The following is an 18,021-nucleotide window of genomic DNA, read 5'->3' as shown; positions in this document are numbered from 1 at the left end:
TAATGGTATTTGTTAAGTGCTGGGGTGGATACAAGTTTATCAGGTTGGACACCGTCCCTGTCCCACAGGGTGCTCACGGTGCTCTTAAAAATAACCCGTGTCAAGGGGAAAAAAGCAGCAGTAAATGCCAGAAATTCATTTTCCAGAACTGCAGCTAGGGGCTTTGAATTTACGACTTGGAGTTCAAGCCGGAGAACTAGACATCATGGAAGCCTTATAACATGACAGCTTAGTACAGTGCTCTAAACAGAGTAAACACTCAATACACATCACTAATTAACAGCAGAGCAGAGTTTTTGAAAGTGAGAAAAGACCGGGTAGACAGTTCCTACTTTGTGTCAAATACTAAGCAATGAGGGTAGATTCAAAGCCAAAATAAGTTTCTGGTCTCCTGGGAATTACAATTTAACTAAATCGCTGATTTTATATGATGGAATAATGGCTGGAAAGGGGGGGAAGGGAAGTCATCATGGTAGGGGGCATAGTGATATTAGCCAGAGACTGATGGGAAGAGATAAGCAACCTAGGGAATCTTGGGGGAGCAAATTCAGGAGAGACAATCCCAGACCTGATGAAGGGAAGCTAACCTAGTACTAATAATAGTATTTATTAAGCGTTTACTGTGTGCAAAGCACCATACTAAGCATGGGAAAAGAATATATATGTGGAATTGTTCCCCCAGTTCAAGTCTCTTTCTAGCTCCTGTATTTCCACAGGGAAGTTGTTTCCTTAACTTCTTTGCTTCTATTCAAAACAAAGCAGGAGAATGGACGATAATCAAAAATAACTGATTGTGTAGGTGACAGGAGAATGGACGATGATCAAAAATAACTAATGATTGTGCAGGTGACTTAGGAAAACCTACCAACAGGCTTTTTGCAGCAATAACCTGCGGGGGAGAGAAATTAAGTGTCCAATGTAAAATACATTAACTTCTCTGTGCCTAAATTACCTCATCTGTAAAATGGGGGTTAAGATGGTGAGCTCGATACAGGACATGAACTGTGGCCAACCTGAACTAGCTTTTATCTACCTAGGACTCAGTACGTGCCTGGCACCTAGTAAGCACTTAACAAAAAGCATTTAAAAAAAGGAGGGGGTACACTGCAGTGGCTGAAGCCTTCAGCAGGACAAGTGGAGATTAGTCAGTCATCTAAGAATTAGGTTTCAGTAAGATTTTAAAGGAAGGGAGGGACATGGTGGGCCAGAGTAGAATAAGGGAAGCTTCCATGTTGTTAGGAATAAACTGGATGAGACCTTAAGGATGGGGCTGGCGGGGAGTCAAACGCGGAGGTGAGGGAAAGGTTAGCTTGAAAGGAGTGCAGGGAACGTATAGGAGCCAGGGTTTGAAATCCTCAACTAAATACAGGGAATCGTCTCATCAAGGAGCTTGCCCTGTTGGTAAAGAGCTTAACTCATGAAGAGCAGTAATTGAGGTCACTGACGGTTTTGATTTGGGGAGTGATGTGTTTGGAGAATCAAATCCTAGTCCTACAGCTCTACCACTGTCTGGAGATATGAAGGTGGGTTCAAGCACAATCTCGAGAGGTAAAACATTAAGAAGTTGAAGTAGCCAAAACCTAGGATTCTTCAACTGGATCAGATGAGAAAGTGTAATCCTTGGTGGTGCAGGATTAAATGCAGCCATCTTCTCTTTTGACATGAGGAGCCAGGTTGGTCCCCATAATAAGGGAGGATCTCAAAGGCACCTGGACTTCTAAGCAACACCTCTCAATTGGGGAAATTCTCAGAACAGCCAGCAGGGAAACTGGGCTGCTACCTCATGGTACAGAATCTTCAGCCTACACTAGCTCAAGATAACATTTTTGAGTCCCACTATGATGGATTGTGATGAAGAGTATTAGTAGGAACATCCCTAATTTTAGCAAGGTAACAAATCAGAAACTGTCAGCACTCTTAAGACCAAGAAAATTATGGGAAATATTTTCAAATTATTTTCCGTATCTGTGTGGGAGCACTCACGGCCACAATGTGGGGACACAAAAGAGAGTTCCTATTTGCTATGTGCTTATTATGTGCTAGGCACTATACTAAGCACTGGGGTAGATACAAGGTAATCGGGTTGGACCCAGTCCCCGTCCAACATGGGGCTCACAGTCTTCATCCCCGTTTTATAAATGAGGTAACTGACAGAGAAGTGAAGTGACCTGTCCAAGGTCACACAGCAAATGGCAGAGCTGGGATTAGAACCCAGATCCTTCTGACTCCCAGCCCTGGGCTCTTTCCACTAGGCCACTCTGCTTACTTATGTGCTAAGTATTGTACTACGTGCTAAGGTAGATACCCAAGATAATCACTTTGGTTACAATCACTGTTCCACTTGGAGCTCACAGTCTAAGTAGTAGGGAGACAAATAATGAATCCCCATTTTACAGATGAGGAAAAAGAGGCAAGGAGAATTTAAGTGACTTGTCCAAAGTTACACTGGCGAGAGACAGAGCTGTGATTAGAACCCAAGGTCTTTGACTCTCAGGCAAATGCTCTTTCTACTAGGCACACTGCTTCTCAAATTCACAGAGTTCAGTCAGATGCCCAAAAAAGCCCTTCACAGAAACCCTCAGTCAAGGCCATATGTTGCAAAGCTTTACTGGAAACTGTAAAAGCTATCGAGAAGGAATGAAAGGGAGTGATTCAGAAATTAAATTAGCTCCAGCATATGAACATTTCCTGCCTTTGAGGAAAGAAATTTTAGATGTTTCTTAATTCTTTTGAATGTGAGGTGAATAAATCAAAACTAAAACATTGCCAGATTAACCAAAAATTCTGAATTGATTTTAGCTAAGTTAAGAATGGGATCCTAAGGAGTGGATCATGCATAGTGAAATGCCGATAAGAATGGTCTGCCCTCCAGTGTGGCCAGGGCACTTTGGGTAACACCATGTTGTTTTATTGCTTATGGGGGTGGTGTTCTTCTGAGCCTGGTCCTCGATAGGCAGGGCAAACATGGGATCTTTTGGGCACCAAGAAGCATGAAGAAGTCCTGGGCATTTACCTGCCCATATCTGTAGCTAAGTATTAGTGATGAGGATGGGACTGAGAGGAAGTAGGAATGCCCACCGTCTGCTCATCATGCCCTCTGTATGCAATGCAAGAAAAAGGCTTGGGTAGCAATGCCCTAGAGATTCTGGTATCACTGTCTTGATTTGTGGGAACAAGTCGTTTTTGACAAGACATAGGCAGGCAGAGTTCAGATCCACGAACACTAGGAGTTAAAGTGATCTCTCCACTTATATTTCTTGATTTACAAAAAAGAGAGACACATGAATACAAAAAGTATTTCATTATTGTTTAATTGTGAAAGAAAATCAAAGAGCAAAAATCAGTGTCCAAACCAAAGTAGAAATGTTGTGAATTATTAAATATTAACAATAAGTCTCAAAATTCTGAAATAGGATAATTTTGCCAAAAATGTACTGTTTAGTGGTTTCAAAACTTAAGCTTTATAAAAAAACCCCAAGAATATATTACAAATAAAGAAAAATCTCCTTTCAATCCTACTAGTCTTTCAAATCAAACAAATCAATTACTGCTTATCAAATTTACCCGAACCTTATGGCCGAAACATTTCCAAAGGACAAGTTATTTCTTATAGATGAAGAGAATCAGATTCAATTAGAAACTTTTATCAGTGGATACATGCATTTTTCCCTAAAAAGCTCCATGAGTTCAACAGCATAGGGAAGTCAACTGAGTACAATAGGCTTTTTTATAGCATCAAATTACACATGATTAGCTATGACAAAGATGCTTAAATTTTTCTGTATTAGACCACTGCTATTTAGCATGAAAAGATTTTAGAGTGGTTAAGAGGAAATGTCTCAATATTATTCATGCCTTCCATCTATAGGCTGTTAATAATCAACCGATATCTTCCACAAACCAGCTTCAAAATTACTTGAGAATCTTAAGGCAATTATATAAAACTAATTTAAATTGATAGAACCACCAATGTGACGTTTTGTTCTCTGTCATTAGCCTAAAGTGCATTATTTTACCAGGAATTCAAATACCTTGGACAAAGATTAAAAAAATCATTTGTTTGGTAAAAGTTAAACATATACTGGATTAGAACAGACAGCTTCATTCATTGTCATTTGATATCAGGCCCTTGGAAAGAATGCTCAAATCAATCAGATTTAATATTTGAATAACTAATTAATGCTGGTGGTGACATTTTTTCCAAAATTCAGGGTCTGTGTAGCTCACTTTGAAAAAAGATAACACATCATAGAAATCAGGTATTTTATTTGAGGCTATTATTTTTTTTCATTCAATTTTAACACACTATTAGTGCAAATCTGGCCTTTACCTTGAGAATTTTCAATTACTTTTATAAACATGATGCCTCACCATTTCAGAATATATTCCATAGCTGTAAAATAGCTATTAACACAATGCAGGCTATAAAATCAGTTACTTCTTCAAATTCTGAAAATGTTCCCTAGAAATTACAAATTTTTAAAAACCCTCATAAATCATGTACTAGAGAATCTTTTATAGTTCTTTGCAGGAATCATCCAGAAGAATTTTCAAAATCACTGACTGGGTAAAAATTTCCAAGAGCCATCATAAGAATGGCATCAAAAACATTAATGAGAGAGAGACATCATTCAATCATCTTAATGAGAAATTTAATAAATGTCTATATTCATGAGGGTTTGAATTTTTAAAAATTACAGTCCACTTTAAGAGACCAAACAAATTCAAATTTTTGTAACCAGTATTTAACAAGAATACTTTGTGAGCACATGGCATTAACTTCAGTACTGCATTCTGCTAATACACTGGGGCTAGCATTATTTATTAGATGTGGTTAAACGAGTCTCATTTTTAAACCTAGGCAGTTAAAAAAAAGATTTAAATCAGAACAAATTACAAAAAAAAATAAAATCTTACTGTTATCTGACTCAATCCAGCCAATCGCATAGTCAAAGTGGGTGACATAAAGTACTTAAATGCCAGATCAAGACTTTCTTTATCAAAACATAAAGCTGTATCCAGTGGTTCTTTCACTGTACTCCACATTAAATCAGCCATGTTGCGAGCTGCACTCTGTCTTAACTCCTGGTCGGAGAGTTTGCATAAATACCTAAAATTAATTAGAAAGAAAGGGTGATTCAACCTTCAAAAATAAACCTGTACAAATCCTTTAATTTCTCATATATAATACACATTTCCCCTCTGCTGCCACACCTTTAAAAATGATTAGTCAATGACCACGCATCTACCTTTAAATCCAGGATTCTGCAAATAAATTAACTAAATTTAGACTACAAAGGTAATTTTTAGAATAGTGGGAAGGGGAAAAAAAGACAAAGACTGGCAAGGTGGGCAGGAAATTATACTCCTTAAGCATTTTGATAAAAGAGAACAATCACAGTAACTAGCAAAAATACATCTGATCTAAGAATCAGTCCCATCTTTTGTAAATCCAGTCTATTCCTCCTCCAAGCAATAGTACTAACAGTAATACTGAATGCCCAAAAACAAAGGCAATGATGACTAAAGATTCGATCATGTGCTTATAAATGATGTTTAGAAAAAACTTACACAACATGCACACTCTGTGGATGGAGTAGTTATTTTAAATATTTTTTTCTGGCTTCTTTACAGTAATGGAATACCCTGAAATACTTCTCAATTGGATCAATATGAAGAACATAATTCTCTAGCAAAAAACAGATAGCCTACAGAATCTCACAGCTCATCAGGAGACTGCCTTTATTAATGCCAAAGCTCTCTGAGAAATGAATTTCCCTTTTCCAGATGCAGCATGCCTACTGAGGTATTCACACCTACCTCCTCTGAGATACCATAAAGTCCATATCTCTCCACTCCGCAAAACCCTCTAGTGGTTGTCCATCTACCTCCATATCAAACTGAAACTCCTTACTATCAGCTTCAGGGCACTCAATCAATATGCCCCCATGTTACTTTGCTGATCTCCTAATACAACTCAATCCATACATTTTGCTCTTCTAAAACCAAGCTACTCTCTGTATTTCAATCTCCCCTATCCTGTCTCCAGCCCTATACCTGCTCCCCCTTCATCTGCCCTCCCCTCTGTCTTGCCTAAAAACTTGACTGTATACCCCTTAAGAATTTTGATATTCACCGCAACCCCATATCACTTATGTATCGGCCCTATGCATAATTCATTTTACTACTAATAATAACGGTATATGTTAAGCACTTACTAGGTGCCAGGCATTGTTCTAAGCGCTGGGGTGGATACAAGCATATCAGGTTGGACACACTCCCTGTCTCATGTAGGGCTCATAGTCTCAATCTCCATTTTACAGATGAGGCGGAAACTGAGGCACAGAAAAGTGAAGTGACTTGCCCAAGGGCACACAGCAGACAACAGGCAGAGCCGGGATTAAACCCTATGACTTTCTAACTCCCAGGCCCATGGGAGTCACTAGTCTGCTAGTAAGCTCCCTTTAAAAAAAAAAATTAAAAAGAATTTAAAGTATTTACTATGTACCTGGCAATAAATTATGAACTGGGGTGATACAAAATAATCAGGTTGGGCACAGCCCATGTTCCACTTAGGGTTCACATTTAATCCCCATTTTATAAAGTAACTGAGGAACAGAGATGTTAAATGATTTGCCCAAGGTCACAGCAGACAAGTGGCACAGCTGGAATGAAAACCAAAGTCCTCAAATTCTCAGGCCCATGCTCTTTCACTAGGCCATGTTGTTTCTTCTTCACCTCATTAAAATTAGATCAACTATTTAGGCCACATTGCATTTTTTTCATGTGTCCACCTGAGTCAGAGTAGTGAGGAATAAACAAGGCCATTTGTGTAACTCCACAGCTTCCTCCAAAAGAAAACCCCAACTCCTTGGGAAAATGTTATCCAACAATGCAGAGGTTAAATAAGATGATCCACTGGAATCTGGTATTGAGGAAGATATTAGGTCAATCAGTCAATGGTATTTACTGATCGCTTACTGTGTGCAGAGCACTGTACTAAGTGCTTGAGAGAGTAAAATACAGAGTTGATAGACATTCCCTACCTGCAACGAGTTCACAGTCTAGAGGGAAAGACAGACACTAATATAAGTAAAGTATAGATATGTCCTTAAGTGTTTTAGGGCTGGGGGGGGGGGGGGGGCTGAACAAAGGGGGCAGGAAGAGGAAATGAGGTCTTAGGGAAGGATTCTTGGACATGTGACTTCAATAAGGCTTTGAAAGTGAGAAGAGTAATTGCCCATCAGATAATGATTTATTTTTTGCAGTTCTTACTCTTTGTCCAAATATAGAGGTGTCTGATCTCAAAATTAGTCGACATTTGACCAAATTCATTTGTTCTGTTCCATTTTAATATAAATGAGGTGGCAAAAATTCACAGAGAGGGCATTTGAAAAGGTCTCAGAAATTCAGAAGTGTGTAGGAGTGCTAAGTTTATTTGTTGGGGATTCACTACCATGGCTGAAAAGCCACATGAAGAGCCAATATTGGGCACAGTGTTACCGATTAAGGATATTTAGTCCAGGAAATTATTCCTTTGGATTGGCTGTCTCTCTTGAAACCAAGATATATATATATTCTCTGTTAAGTAGACAGATATCTCTACTGCAGAGGCCCACTGATATTTTCGTCTAGATCAGGCTACTGCCAAAATATGAGTTGGTAGATGCAATCCCTGCCCACAACAAATTTACAGTCTAGAATGGGAATGGGAAACAAATGGGAAACAAAAATAAATTACAGAGATGGGAAATAGTACAGTATAAAAATATGAACATGTAGTCCTGACAAAGAGCACTCCAGTCCCTAGCTCCTTTCTGACTTTGTAGCTCCATAACCCTCCAGAGTGACAGCATCTCCCACAAATGATCGTCGAGCTGAGATTTCACTACTGCGGAGAGATTTTAAATAAGGCTTAAATGAAATTTTAAAAAGAATTCTTTATGAAGTTAAAAAAGAATTCTATACATTTGATTTATTAGAAGACAGAAGTTTAAAGAAACCTGGCATTTAAAAATTAAAATTACAGTCATTTTGAAAAACTTACCTAATAACATAGGTCCTAAATGGTATAATGTGCTGCATGACAGCAGGGATGTGCAGCCATATTCTGATCTATTAGAAAACACACGGCAAAATTAACACCATATCATCTGGATCAGGATAATTTTAATCACAAGTGCAGAAGTATATCAAGCTTCTTTTTCACTTCCTTTCCAGTTGTATAAATGAGAAAAATTAGTTATAGCCATATTCTGATCTAATAGAAAACTCAAAGCAAAATTAACACCATATCATCTGGATCAGAATAATTTAAATCACAAGTGCAGAAGTATATCAAGCTTCTTTTTCACTTCCTTTCCAGTTGTATAAATGAGAAAAATTAGTTAGAAATCACTAGCAAAGGGATGTTTTTTGAACATTGCATTTAACATAGGTATTCTCCCAGTTTGGTGATACATTTGGGCTAAGCACCAAAAAAACTTCTAAAGTGTACTGGGAAACAGGCATCTTAAGATGCTGCAGCCCAGATACAGTGGCACCATTGGGGACAGTTAACATACTACTCTTTTCCACTTGCAGCATCAATATTCGTTCTTCCATTCAGTTAGTTGCAGTTTTCAGATGACAGTTTTCATCACTTCAATGGGTGTGTGAAACAAAAGAATTGAAACCTCCACATTCAGTCTAACAGAATAACATATGAAATTTGACTTCATATTGTTGTTTTTTTCTAATGATAGACTGAACTTTGCATTTTGTGTAAGTTTAGCTCAACATTTATGTAATCATTGGAATCCAGTACTGCTAGGAAAAATACAAGAAAAACTAAAAATACAGGTAATTAAAAACACACATTTAATTCCATGAATTTCTCTTGGAAAAAAATAAGCACAAAGCACCCCCTGGCTGACCCAAGCAACACAATAAGTAAAACAGCACATTCACACATTTACAAAAGTATTTGATACCACGGCTGGCCTGTAACATCTTCTAAGCTCTTATTCATATTTAAGTATTGTTACATTTTCAAGAATATTTAATGCTTGAGAGAAATCAGAAGATGAAAAGGGTCAAAGACTTAGGGAGTGGATGTTAGCATCTACAAGGGCTAGGAATCATCATTAGGAGCCAAGATAGCCCAGCTCCGGTCCAAGCAAGGCCAAGGACTGCAGCATTTGAATTTAGCCTGTGGGGAATCAGAACCTAAGGCAGGCCAGGATCTCACTTTGAAGGAGAATCAGAGCACACTACTGTGTTGTGTGGAGTTTGTGTCTCTGCATAGGTGCTCAGGGGAGGTTCCAACTCATCTGAAAGACTGCCCATTCTTTTCCAAAGTGACTACATAGGTAGTTACATGGCACAGTTGCTTTAGCAAGTGAGTTCATACAGGATAGGAAGTCATAAGTATGAAATCCAGTGCTTTAAATTTTGGGGAAAAAAAGACTTCCCCAAGCACACTGTTACTATTGATGGGAATGGCTCTAACGGCTGTACTGCCCATGTTTGAGTAAACAGTACGAGTGGAGATAACTGCAAGAAAGTCGTTTGACAAGAGTATAAAAAAAAGTGACCAAGAGCTTTAATCAGGCCTTCATAAAGAGGTGTCTGGAAAGATATAACCACATTTTAGGAAGACTCTCACAATCTGTTTTCTAAAACTGCTTATCCAAGCCTGATAGACATTACCACCTCCAAGTTTACTTGCCCAGTAAGAACTGAATTTAGAGTTGCAAGGGCACCAGTTTCCCTTCACCCAAGGTTCATCAACACATAACCTCTACATTTTAAGAAAACTGAATATACCTGGATTACATTTCTCTCTAATTCAAATTTATAAAGTATTTTAAAAGGAACGTAAATCTTTTTAACCTCAAATTTGATACCCTAAATTTCTGCAATTGACCGTACTTGAATCCGTGTCCAAGTCCAAAACAATTCTCAATACTTACATTAGATACAACTGTAATAAACGCATGTGCTATAAGAAATGGCAAAGTTTCAGGGGATCCATATTCAAAACAATCCTTCATGAGGGAAAGGCCATTTTTTCCACAAAACAGACAAACATAACGAAGCAAGTGCAATGGTACTTCTACATCCTGTGGACACCAAAAGGAGGAAATTTTTAATTATTGCATCAAAGTGACCATTGATACCACTAAAAATTTTGAAAGCACTTCCTAATTTAACCAAATATGGCAGATACTCAAATGCTTATGTAGTCATAAAATAAGAAATTATGCTACTTACATTCATATCACAGAATGCCCCTAATATATTGCTTTCTTGGGCGGAAATATCCTGACAAAAAAGAAAGAAAATTAGTTCACCTGGGTTTAAAGCTAGCAGCAAGGAGTGAACCATGTTCCTTCCAAAAAAATTCACCTCACAAAACTCTAGCAATTAAAACACCAGTTTGCACAATGTGATTTAGTATTTTCAAATATGACACTGTTTCAAGCAATCTACATAAAACTATAAATGCAAAAAACCCAAGAACCACAAAGTGACAATGTTCTTCAATAACTTTTCATAACCTTCATTTTTTCTAATGGGTTTTCTATCCATGTCCAAAGATTTCAAATAAATGTATGGAGAAACTTTCCCAGACATTGAGAATGATCAAAAAAATTTCACATCATATGCACTGTTCTGTACTAAAAAAAATTCAGTCCTTTTAAGATAATATTTTTGTTTTATTTTTTGACTTTTCTAGATGAAGGCCTAAAAATGGTTATAGCACAAATAAAAACAATGATTCATGAAAAAAATCAATTTCTTACCTACTAAATTTCAGTCAAAATGCAAAACTACATGATGTACTTAAGAACAAAATCAGTTAGTTGTTGGGAACGTGACTAACATTTGATTACACATTATATGGTTGAATAACTTGCAGGTGTTTTAAACAAACAAAAAACCTCCTAATCGTCAATCGCTTCCCATTTTTAAGTAACTTGGCCAGATCATAGAGCTGGCTCCCCCACGCCCCCGCCCCTAATAAAAATCTCTCAAGGCAGCCCAAGAAGAAATAGTGGCTTGACACCCCAATTAACCAAAACACCTGAAGATACCAATTATCTGGGGATTATTCTGCATCAAAACCTGAGAAGACAAATCCACCTACCTGTCAACCTCTAGAAGTTTAAGGGAAGAGATGACAGTAAACAGGATGAATGAATAAGTATTGATTACTAAAAGAATTACTGAACCTAATTAGGCACAAATATTCCATTTTCAAATAACATAGGAATTTAAGGTTGGGAGCTGAAGATATGAGTTTTTCTATGAACAGCCAGGTAGCTGGTATATTCAAACAAAAAAGAACTGTAATCAATACATTTATTGAGTGCTTACTGTGTGCAAAGAATACTGTACTAAGTGCTACGGAGAGTACGATACTACAGAGATGGTAGCTGCAATGCTTGTCTGCAAAGAGCTTACAGTCTAGAGCGGGGAGCAGACATTTAAATAAATTACAGGTAGGGGAAATAAATGGCTACGTACATAAATGCTGCAGGCTGATGGTACGGTGAATATTGAGTGCTTAAAGGAAACAGATCCAAGCGCACAGGTGATGCAGAAGGGAGGGCAAATAGGGGAAAATGAGGACTCAAAAATTTTTCAAGTAGACATTCCATTGTATTAATGGAGTTGCTAACATTGTGCCGAGAACTTGTCAAAGCTTTTCCAACCAATGGTGTTAGCAAAGTCTTGCATTTACAAGCCCTCTATGGCCTAATTGTGTGCTTGACATCACAACTCGTGACATCTTCATCTCCCACAGCTACTACATATTACAAATTGGATTATCCACTCCAAATTTTTCACTGACACATACAAATAAAGAGTATTTTGTTGAGCCCTTTCTGCTTATTTCTTCTAGTACCCAATGAAAACTTTCTTGGCACTGTACATATTTCTGCTACTCCTTTGGAACAAGAGGTGTAATAAGTGGGCAAAGCCTCATTTTCCATGAAATTGAGACTATAAACTCCTTTTGGAGAGGGATCATGTCTACTACTTCTATTATATTCTTTAAAAATGCTCTGTAATAATAATAATTATGGTATTTGTTAAGTGCTTACTATGTACCAGGCACTGTACTAAGCACTGGGGTGGACCCACTACACAGTAGGCATTCAATAGATACTATGGGCCAACTGATGGAAACACACTTGCTCTGAAAAGAGAGAATTTAGTTCTATTTATCGAAGTCCTAACCACCCGAAGTACTTCTGTCTGCTTTCAGTTGCATCATTTTTTTAAAAAAAATCCTACTTTATGCCTACATAAATTGAAGATAGCTCCTCCATGAGGCTTTCCTTGCTTAATTTTCCTGAGGTCTTATCTTCCCAACTATCATCTCAGCATTTCTGCACCATTCAGCACTTATGGACTCACAAATAAACATAGCATTTTTGTGCAAATCGATTTACATACATTATGTAATCATCACTATCTCCTACCTGTAAATTATGCTGTGTCATTTTCCCTTCACTAGACCGCAAACTCCATGTAGAATCGTTTATTCTTTCTCTATTGGAATCTCCCAAGCTCTGAACACAGTAAATGTTCAATAAACACTACTGATTAAGTGATATATTAAACTGATTTTCATGCATGAATTTTCTGTTTCCTAAATGGATGGTGAGAGAATTTAGAAAAAGCATTTTGTACTTGACAAGGGCTCTTTCTTGGAAAGCAAGGTCTTCCTCTTCTCCAGCCCCTAAAACAGGTCAAAGTCTTTGACTGAAACTTTAGTTTACAAATGCTTGGTTCGCTTTCTTTGCTGGAAATAGAATAACGGAATAGTAAATTTGGAAGGATATTCTAAGACACAACCTCTGGGCATAATTTCAGGACTGAACTACGTTCTGAGAGGGCTAAGAGATTTTTCCATCATCCAAGGCCACAAAAGCAGTGCAACAAGAATGGAATGTCTTATCGCATCTTGTAAAATTAAAACTTTTCTAGACAAAAAAGAAGAAACTAAGGGACATAGCAATGAAAGGAAACTGACCACATGGAGTTTGATTAGGCCATTCGAGACTTCAACCTACTAAAACAGGATCACTACTTATTTCCATCTAGGAGTGATATGGCTTAGATATGTTCACCATTAAGAAAGAATGTAAGAGGTAATAAAAACAAAATTGTATCCTTTGAAGTTGAAATGTTAATTTCCTAAGTACTGTAATGACTTACCTGGTAATAAAAGTAAAAATGATCAGCCAAAATAATTTACCTCTAAGTAAGGTTGTGGAGAAAACTGTGCCATGAGGACTACCTAACTTTTCCATTACTGATGTCGAAACAGCCCAAGGTGACATCATGAATTTTAGAAGCAAAAATGAGGATTGGCTAAACGTCTGATTCTACTTTTACGGTTAGGACCACAATGAATTAACTTTGATGAATGCCAAGTATGCCTTGCAGAAGCTTGGAGGGAAGTTTTAATAGCCAACACTGCACTGGTCCTTTGCTACTCCGGGGAAGGTCATGAAACGCTGTCCAGATATCCCCAAGACCTTATTGGGATTAATCGTTATCTCTCCACAGAAATAAAATCTTTCACTCTTTAGACTGGAGGGAGAGAAAGGGTCTATAACAACTAGAGTTTTTCTGGAAGATTCAATACAGTGCTCAAGTTATGGTTAGAAACTCCAACAAGAGTTTCCACAAGGAGAATACTGGAGGCTTCTACGGCTATTTAAATAGAGGTTAATGATGGTATTTGTTAAGCGCTTACTATGTGCCGAGCACTGTTCTAAGCGCTGGGGTAGACACAGGGGAATCAGGTTGTCCCACGTGGGGCTCATAGTCTTCATCCCCATTTTACAGATGAGGGAACTGAGGCACAGAGAAGTGAAGTGACTTGCCCACAGTCACACAGAGGTTGTAATGTACTGGAGTACGAAGAACAAATTCAGGGAAAAAAATAAAAAGAAACATTTTTCTGCCCTGCCACTGCCACAAGAGGACCTGAAATAAAGATAAGCACACTGGTTTTGCAACTTCCAGCTAATCCAAAAGACTGCTTCAAAAATTACATATATACACAAGGATGGGCAAATATCCTATACCCATAAGCTTATTAGCTACCTCCATTTGTAAGAGAAAGATAAGACCCAACAAAGAGTTGATTTTCAATCTGATGCTGGCTGTTTCAGGCTAAGCAATAGCAGGGTGTTTATAGGACTTGATGGGGAGTGATACCTCTCTGTGCTTTTTGGCTGAGAATGGGACATGGACTACATTTTGAACTACAGTTCCCAGAAACCTTGGGGAAGACAGCAGGCCACTGGTATAGCCCTATGGAACAGTGCTTGACACATGAGATGCACTTAATAAATATCACCAAGTGTTTCTCAGAGGTGACTGTCCACACAGAGGACTACAATAAATGGCTACAGCCCGCTGAGCCGCACCACCACTACTTCATACCCTGCTATCTAAATCCAGGTCCCAGTTGGGGCGGTCAAAATATACATCCAGCTAGATAATCACAGCATTAATGGTCGTGATTCTATAATGGGCCTTTAAAGTGAGTATGCATCAGAGTACAAATTTTGCATCCCAATGACTCGATCCCAACATCGACGCCAAAATCAGAACCTTGGGAAATTTGTGGGCATGACAAATTCCACTGTTGATTTTGGCAACAGTCACCTAGACTTTAAGATTTTTCTGCCTGAAGACGAGAATCTCTGGGAAGCTGACGAATGGTCTGGGAAAAGACTGTGGACGTTGTAGTGGTTAAGGAAAAACCCATACCAAATGAAAAGCCAGAGTGCCTGCTGAATGGTAAGGAGTCAAGACAAAGTAGTGATGGTCTTTATTATTACTACCATCTTTCTCCCTACATTTCCCCCAGTTAGAATGTGAGTCCGTCAGTGGGCAGGGAAAGTCTCTTTCTATTGCAGAATTGTATATTCCAAGCGCTTAGTACAGTGCTCTGCACAGATAAGCCCTCAATAAATACTATTGAATTAATGAATGAATTTCACCTATCTTCCAGTCCACTTTATTTCCTAGGGAGTAGATGGAATCAAGGAACTAAGTGAAAAGTGAATCCAACAGACTCCCACACATTCTTGCCTCACACTATAGAGCAGGCCTTTTCCAACTTGGACACCTTTAAGGAAAAAATAAACTTTTCAACCTCAATTGGTCACATGTTACAGTGTTGCATCTCCTTGATAGTTAGGTTCTCCTTTAAGTACAACTGAAATCTTTCATGCTTTTAACTTTAACCCATTTTTTCTTGTTGAGTCTTCACTGGACATGGAGCACAACAGGTAATAAGATGAAGAGTTTCTACTGGAAGAATGCTTATCACTTATTCACTTATGTTATTTACTCTTTATACTCAAGTATCAGTCCCATATTTGAAAGCTTCTTTCCCCTCCAAAAAAAAATATTTAGATTACAGATACCTCTATCGTCGGATGTGTGTTATGCTTGTATGCAGTATATAAGGGAAACTGAATCTGAAAGATTTTTGCCACACATAACAAGAGTTTTTCCTTCTCATCAGTATTCCATAAGATAAAAGGATCAGAACTCTTCGTAGATTCCTCTTCCGTCAGACTACAAATTCTTGAAGAGTCTATTTTTTTCTCTATTGATTTTTGTCTTTCAGTATTTTCTTCTTCATGAGACTCTCTTTCTACATTCAGTGGCTCATCAGCTTGATTACTCTGATCTTGCCATGTTGAATCTATGCTAATAGTGCAATGTTTACAAAGCTGGTCCCGAAGCGCTTGAACTTGGGCAATCACTAAGTTAATAAGCGCACATACTACTTGGTTAAAAATTTCCAAGTGCTTATATTCCTTGAAGCAGCACAGACATTGTCTGGAAAAGAAAGAAAAAGAAAAAAAATCAATTTTCTTGAATGCTCACAAATTATTATTCGATGATACCACAATGAAGGAATGCTTAACAAAATCCATTGGTATTCCCTTATACCTTATTGGCATTATGCTTTAGAAATACAGAGTAGTTAAAAAATTTAAAACTACTTATAAATGCTTTCTAAAGAAAACAGCACAGTCAGAGACTACAGTATATCAAAAGAGCTGAATATGAATTAAATCAACAAAAAACAACGCTGGAAAGGGTGAGAATCTACCAACAGAAAAGCAGAAGACATCTGTCTGTAGCCTGCTCTTCCATTATTAGGCAACACTGCAATAACCAGGAGTGATAACTAGATATGCAAATGCCCCATCGTGGGCATTTAAATGGGCAAAGGCCAAGGGGACTTGTCTTCATTAGTAAGCCCTATCTAGACTGTAAGCTCTGTTCTAGATTGTAAGCTTTTTGTGGGCTGGTAATGTGTCTATTATATTGTTGCGTTGTACTCTCCCAAGTGCTTAGTACAGGGCTCTGCACACAGTAAGAGCTCAATAAATATGACTAATTAATTACCACCAAGGAATCAGGTATTACAGCAACCAATTATTCCTAAGATCACAACTAACACCTCCTTTAGCTAACCAGGAATTGCTCAGGAAAAAAATAACCACAGCAGCCTATCAGCCAACAAATTAATCACTCTACCTAGAGTACCCATGTCTAAAAGCAGCCAGATAGTAGATGAGTGCCTCACACAGAGTAGTGCACCCCAGTTAATGAGGAGATTCAAATGCTTCCATTCAAGACACTCTGAGTCCTATATTCCCTCCCTGCACAAAAGCCTCTGCAATCACCCAATCACATTTATTGAGCATTTTCTGCACACTGAGCACTACAGTAAAGTGCCTGGGAGAGTACATTGCACAAAGTTGGTAGACAGGCTCCCTGTCCACAAGGCACTTACAGTCTAGAGGGGGAGACAGACACTAAAATAAACTACGGATATGTCTAGAAGTGGCTGTGAGCTTGCAATTGAGGTGAAGAGCAAGTGCTTAAAGGGTATTCATTCATTCATTCATTCTTATTTACTGAGCACTTACTGTGTGCAAAGGGTATAGGCATAGGCATTGCAGAGGGAGAGAGAGCAAGGGAAACGAGGGGCTTAATCTGGAAAGGCCTCTGAGAGCTACAACTTTACTATAAGTTTGAGGATGGGAAGAGCGGTGACCTGTCAGATATGAAAGGGGAGGGTATTCCAGGCCAGAGGGAGGATGTGGGCACAGTAAACAATAAATACTATTACTACTATTCCCTCTAAAGAAGAACTAGTCAGTATGTTACTCTTCTAAAATAAGTTTCCAAGAAGAGCTGCTCTTGGTGGGTAAACAAGTCCACATAAGTCCATTTTGGACTGACAGTGACCTCTAGGAGCAGCTGACCTGCACACATGCTAAGAATTGCCCAGTCATGTCATGTCATGACTTATGTTGTCGAGTTGTTGCCGACCCATAGCTACGCCATGGACACATCTCTCCCGAACACCCCACCTCCATCTGCAATCGTTCTGGTAGTGGATCCATAGTTTCCTTGGTAAAAATTCCGTGTAATAAACTCGAGTCTCCGCCCTGGACTCTCTCCCGTGCCGCTGCTGCCCAGCACAGGGGATTTTTGACTTGTAGCAGATTGCCTTCCACTCGCTAGCCACTGGCCAAACTAAGAATGGAATGAGTATGCCTCTTCTAGACTCTCCCTCCCATATAAGATATTATTATTATGGGACTTGTTAAGCACTTACTATTTGCCAGGCACTGTACTAAGCGCTGGAGTGGATCCAAGCAAATCGTGTTGGACAGTCCCTACCCCATGTGGGGCTCGCAGTCTCAATCCCCCTTTTTCAGATGAGGGAACTGAGGCCCACAGAAGTGAAGCAACTGCCCAAGTTCACCGAGAAGACAAGTGGCAGAACGGGGATTAGAACCCATGATCCTGACTCCCAGGCCTGTGCTCTATCCACTGCGCCATGCTGCTTTTCTTCTACATGCTTTCTGGCCATTCAAGTGTTGCTTTACAGGATTTTTGCTTTTTCCTCTGGCAGTAACCACAAAATTTTGAACAGGTGACAAGGGAGGAATTAACTTTAAAAAAAAAAACAGC

The 18,021-nt window shown here is 38.6% G+C and overlaps 1 protein-coding gene across 5 annotated transcripts in view; it reads right to left on the bottom strand.

Annotated features, from left to right (window-relative positions):
- Positions 1-18,021, bottom strand: part of USP34 (ubiquitin specific peptidase 34) — a 180,576-nt gene that overhangs the window by 102,165 nt on the left and 60,390 nt on the right. For 4 of the 5 annotated variants that reach the window (XM_029071971.1, XM_029071974.1, XM_029071975.1 and 1 more), the window contains exons 3-8: positions 15,444-15,864; positions 12,474-12,563; positions 10,255-10,305; positions 9,954-10,103; positions 8,048-8,115; positions 4,918-5,110 (exon numbers count right to left, since the gene is read on the bottom strand). In XM_029071971.1, coding sequence (XP_028927804.1) covers positions 4,918-5,110; positions 8,048-8,115; positions 9,954-10,103; positions 10,255-10,305; positions 12,474-12,563; positions 15,444-15,864 — 973 coding nt within the window. The remainder of the gene's footprint in view (positions 1-4,917; positions 5,111-8,047; positions 8,116-9,953; positions 10,104-10,254; positions 10,306-12,473; positions 12,564-15,443; positions 15,865-18,021) is intronic. The other variant, XM_029071973.1, reaches the window with a different exon arrangement.

The sequence above is a fragment of the Ornithorhynchus anatinus genome, chromosome 9, assembly GCF_004115215.2.
Source record: "Ornithorhynchus anatinus isolate Pmale09 chromosome 9, mOrnAna1.pri.v4, whole genome shotgun sequence".
NCBI lineage: Eukaryota > Metazoa > Chordata > Mammalia > Monotremata > Ornithorhynchidae > Ornithorhynchus > Ornithorhynchus anatinus.
Note: the sequence above shows the minus strand (reverse complement) of the source record. Positions and strands in the feature narration are given on the sequence as shown.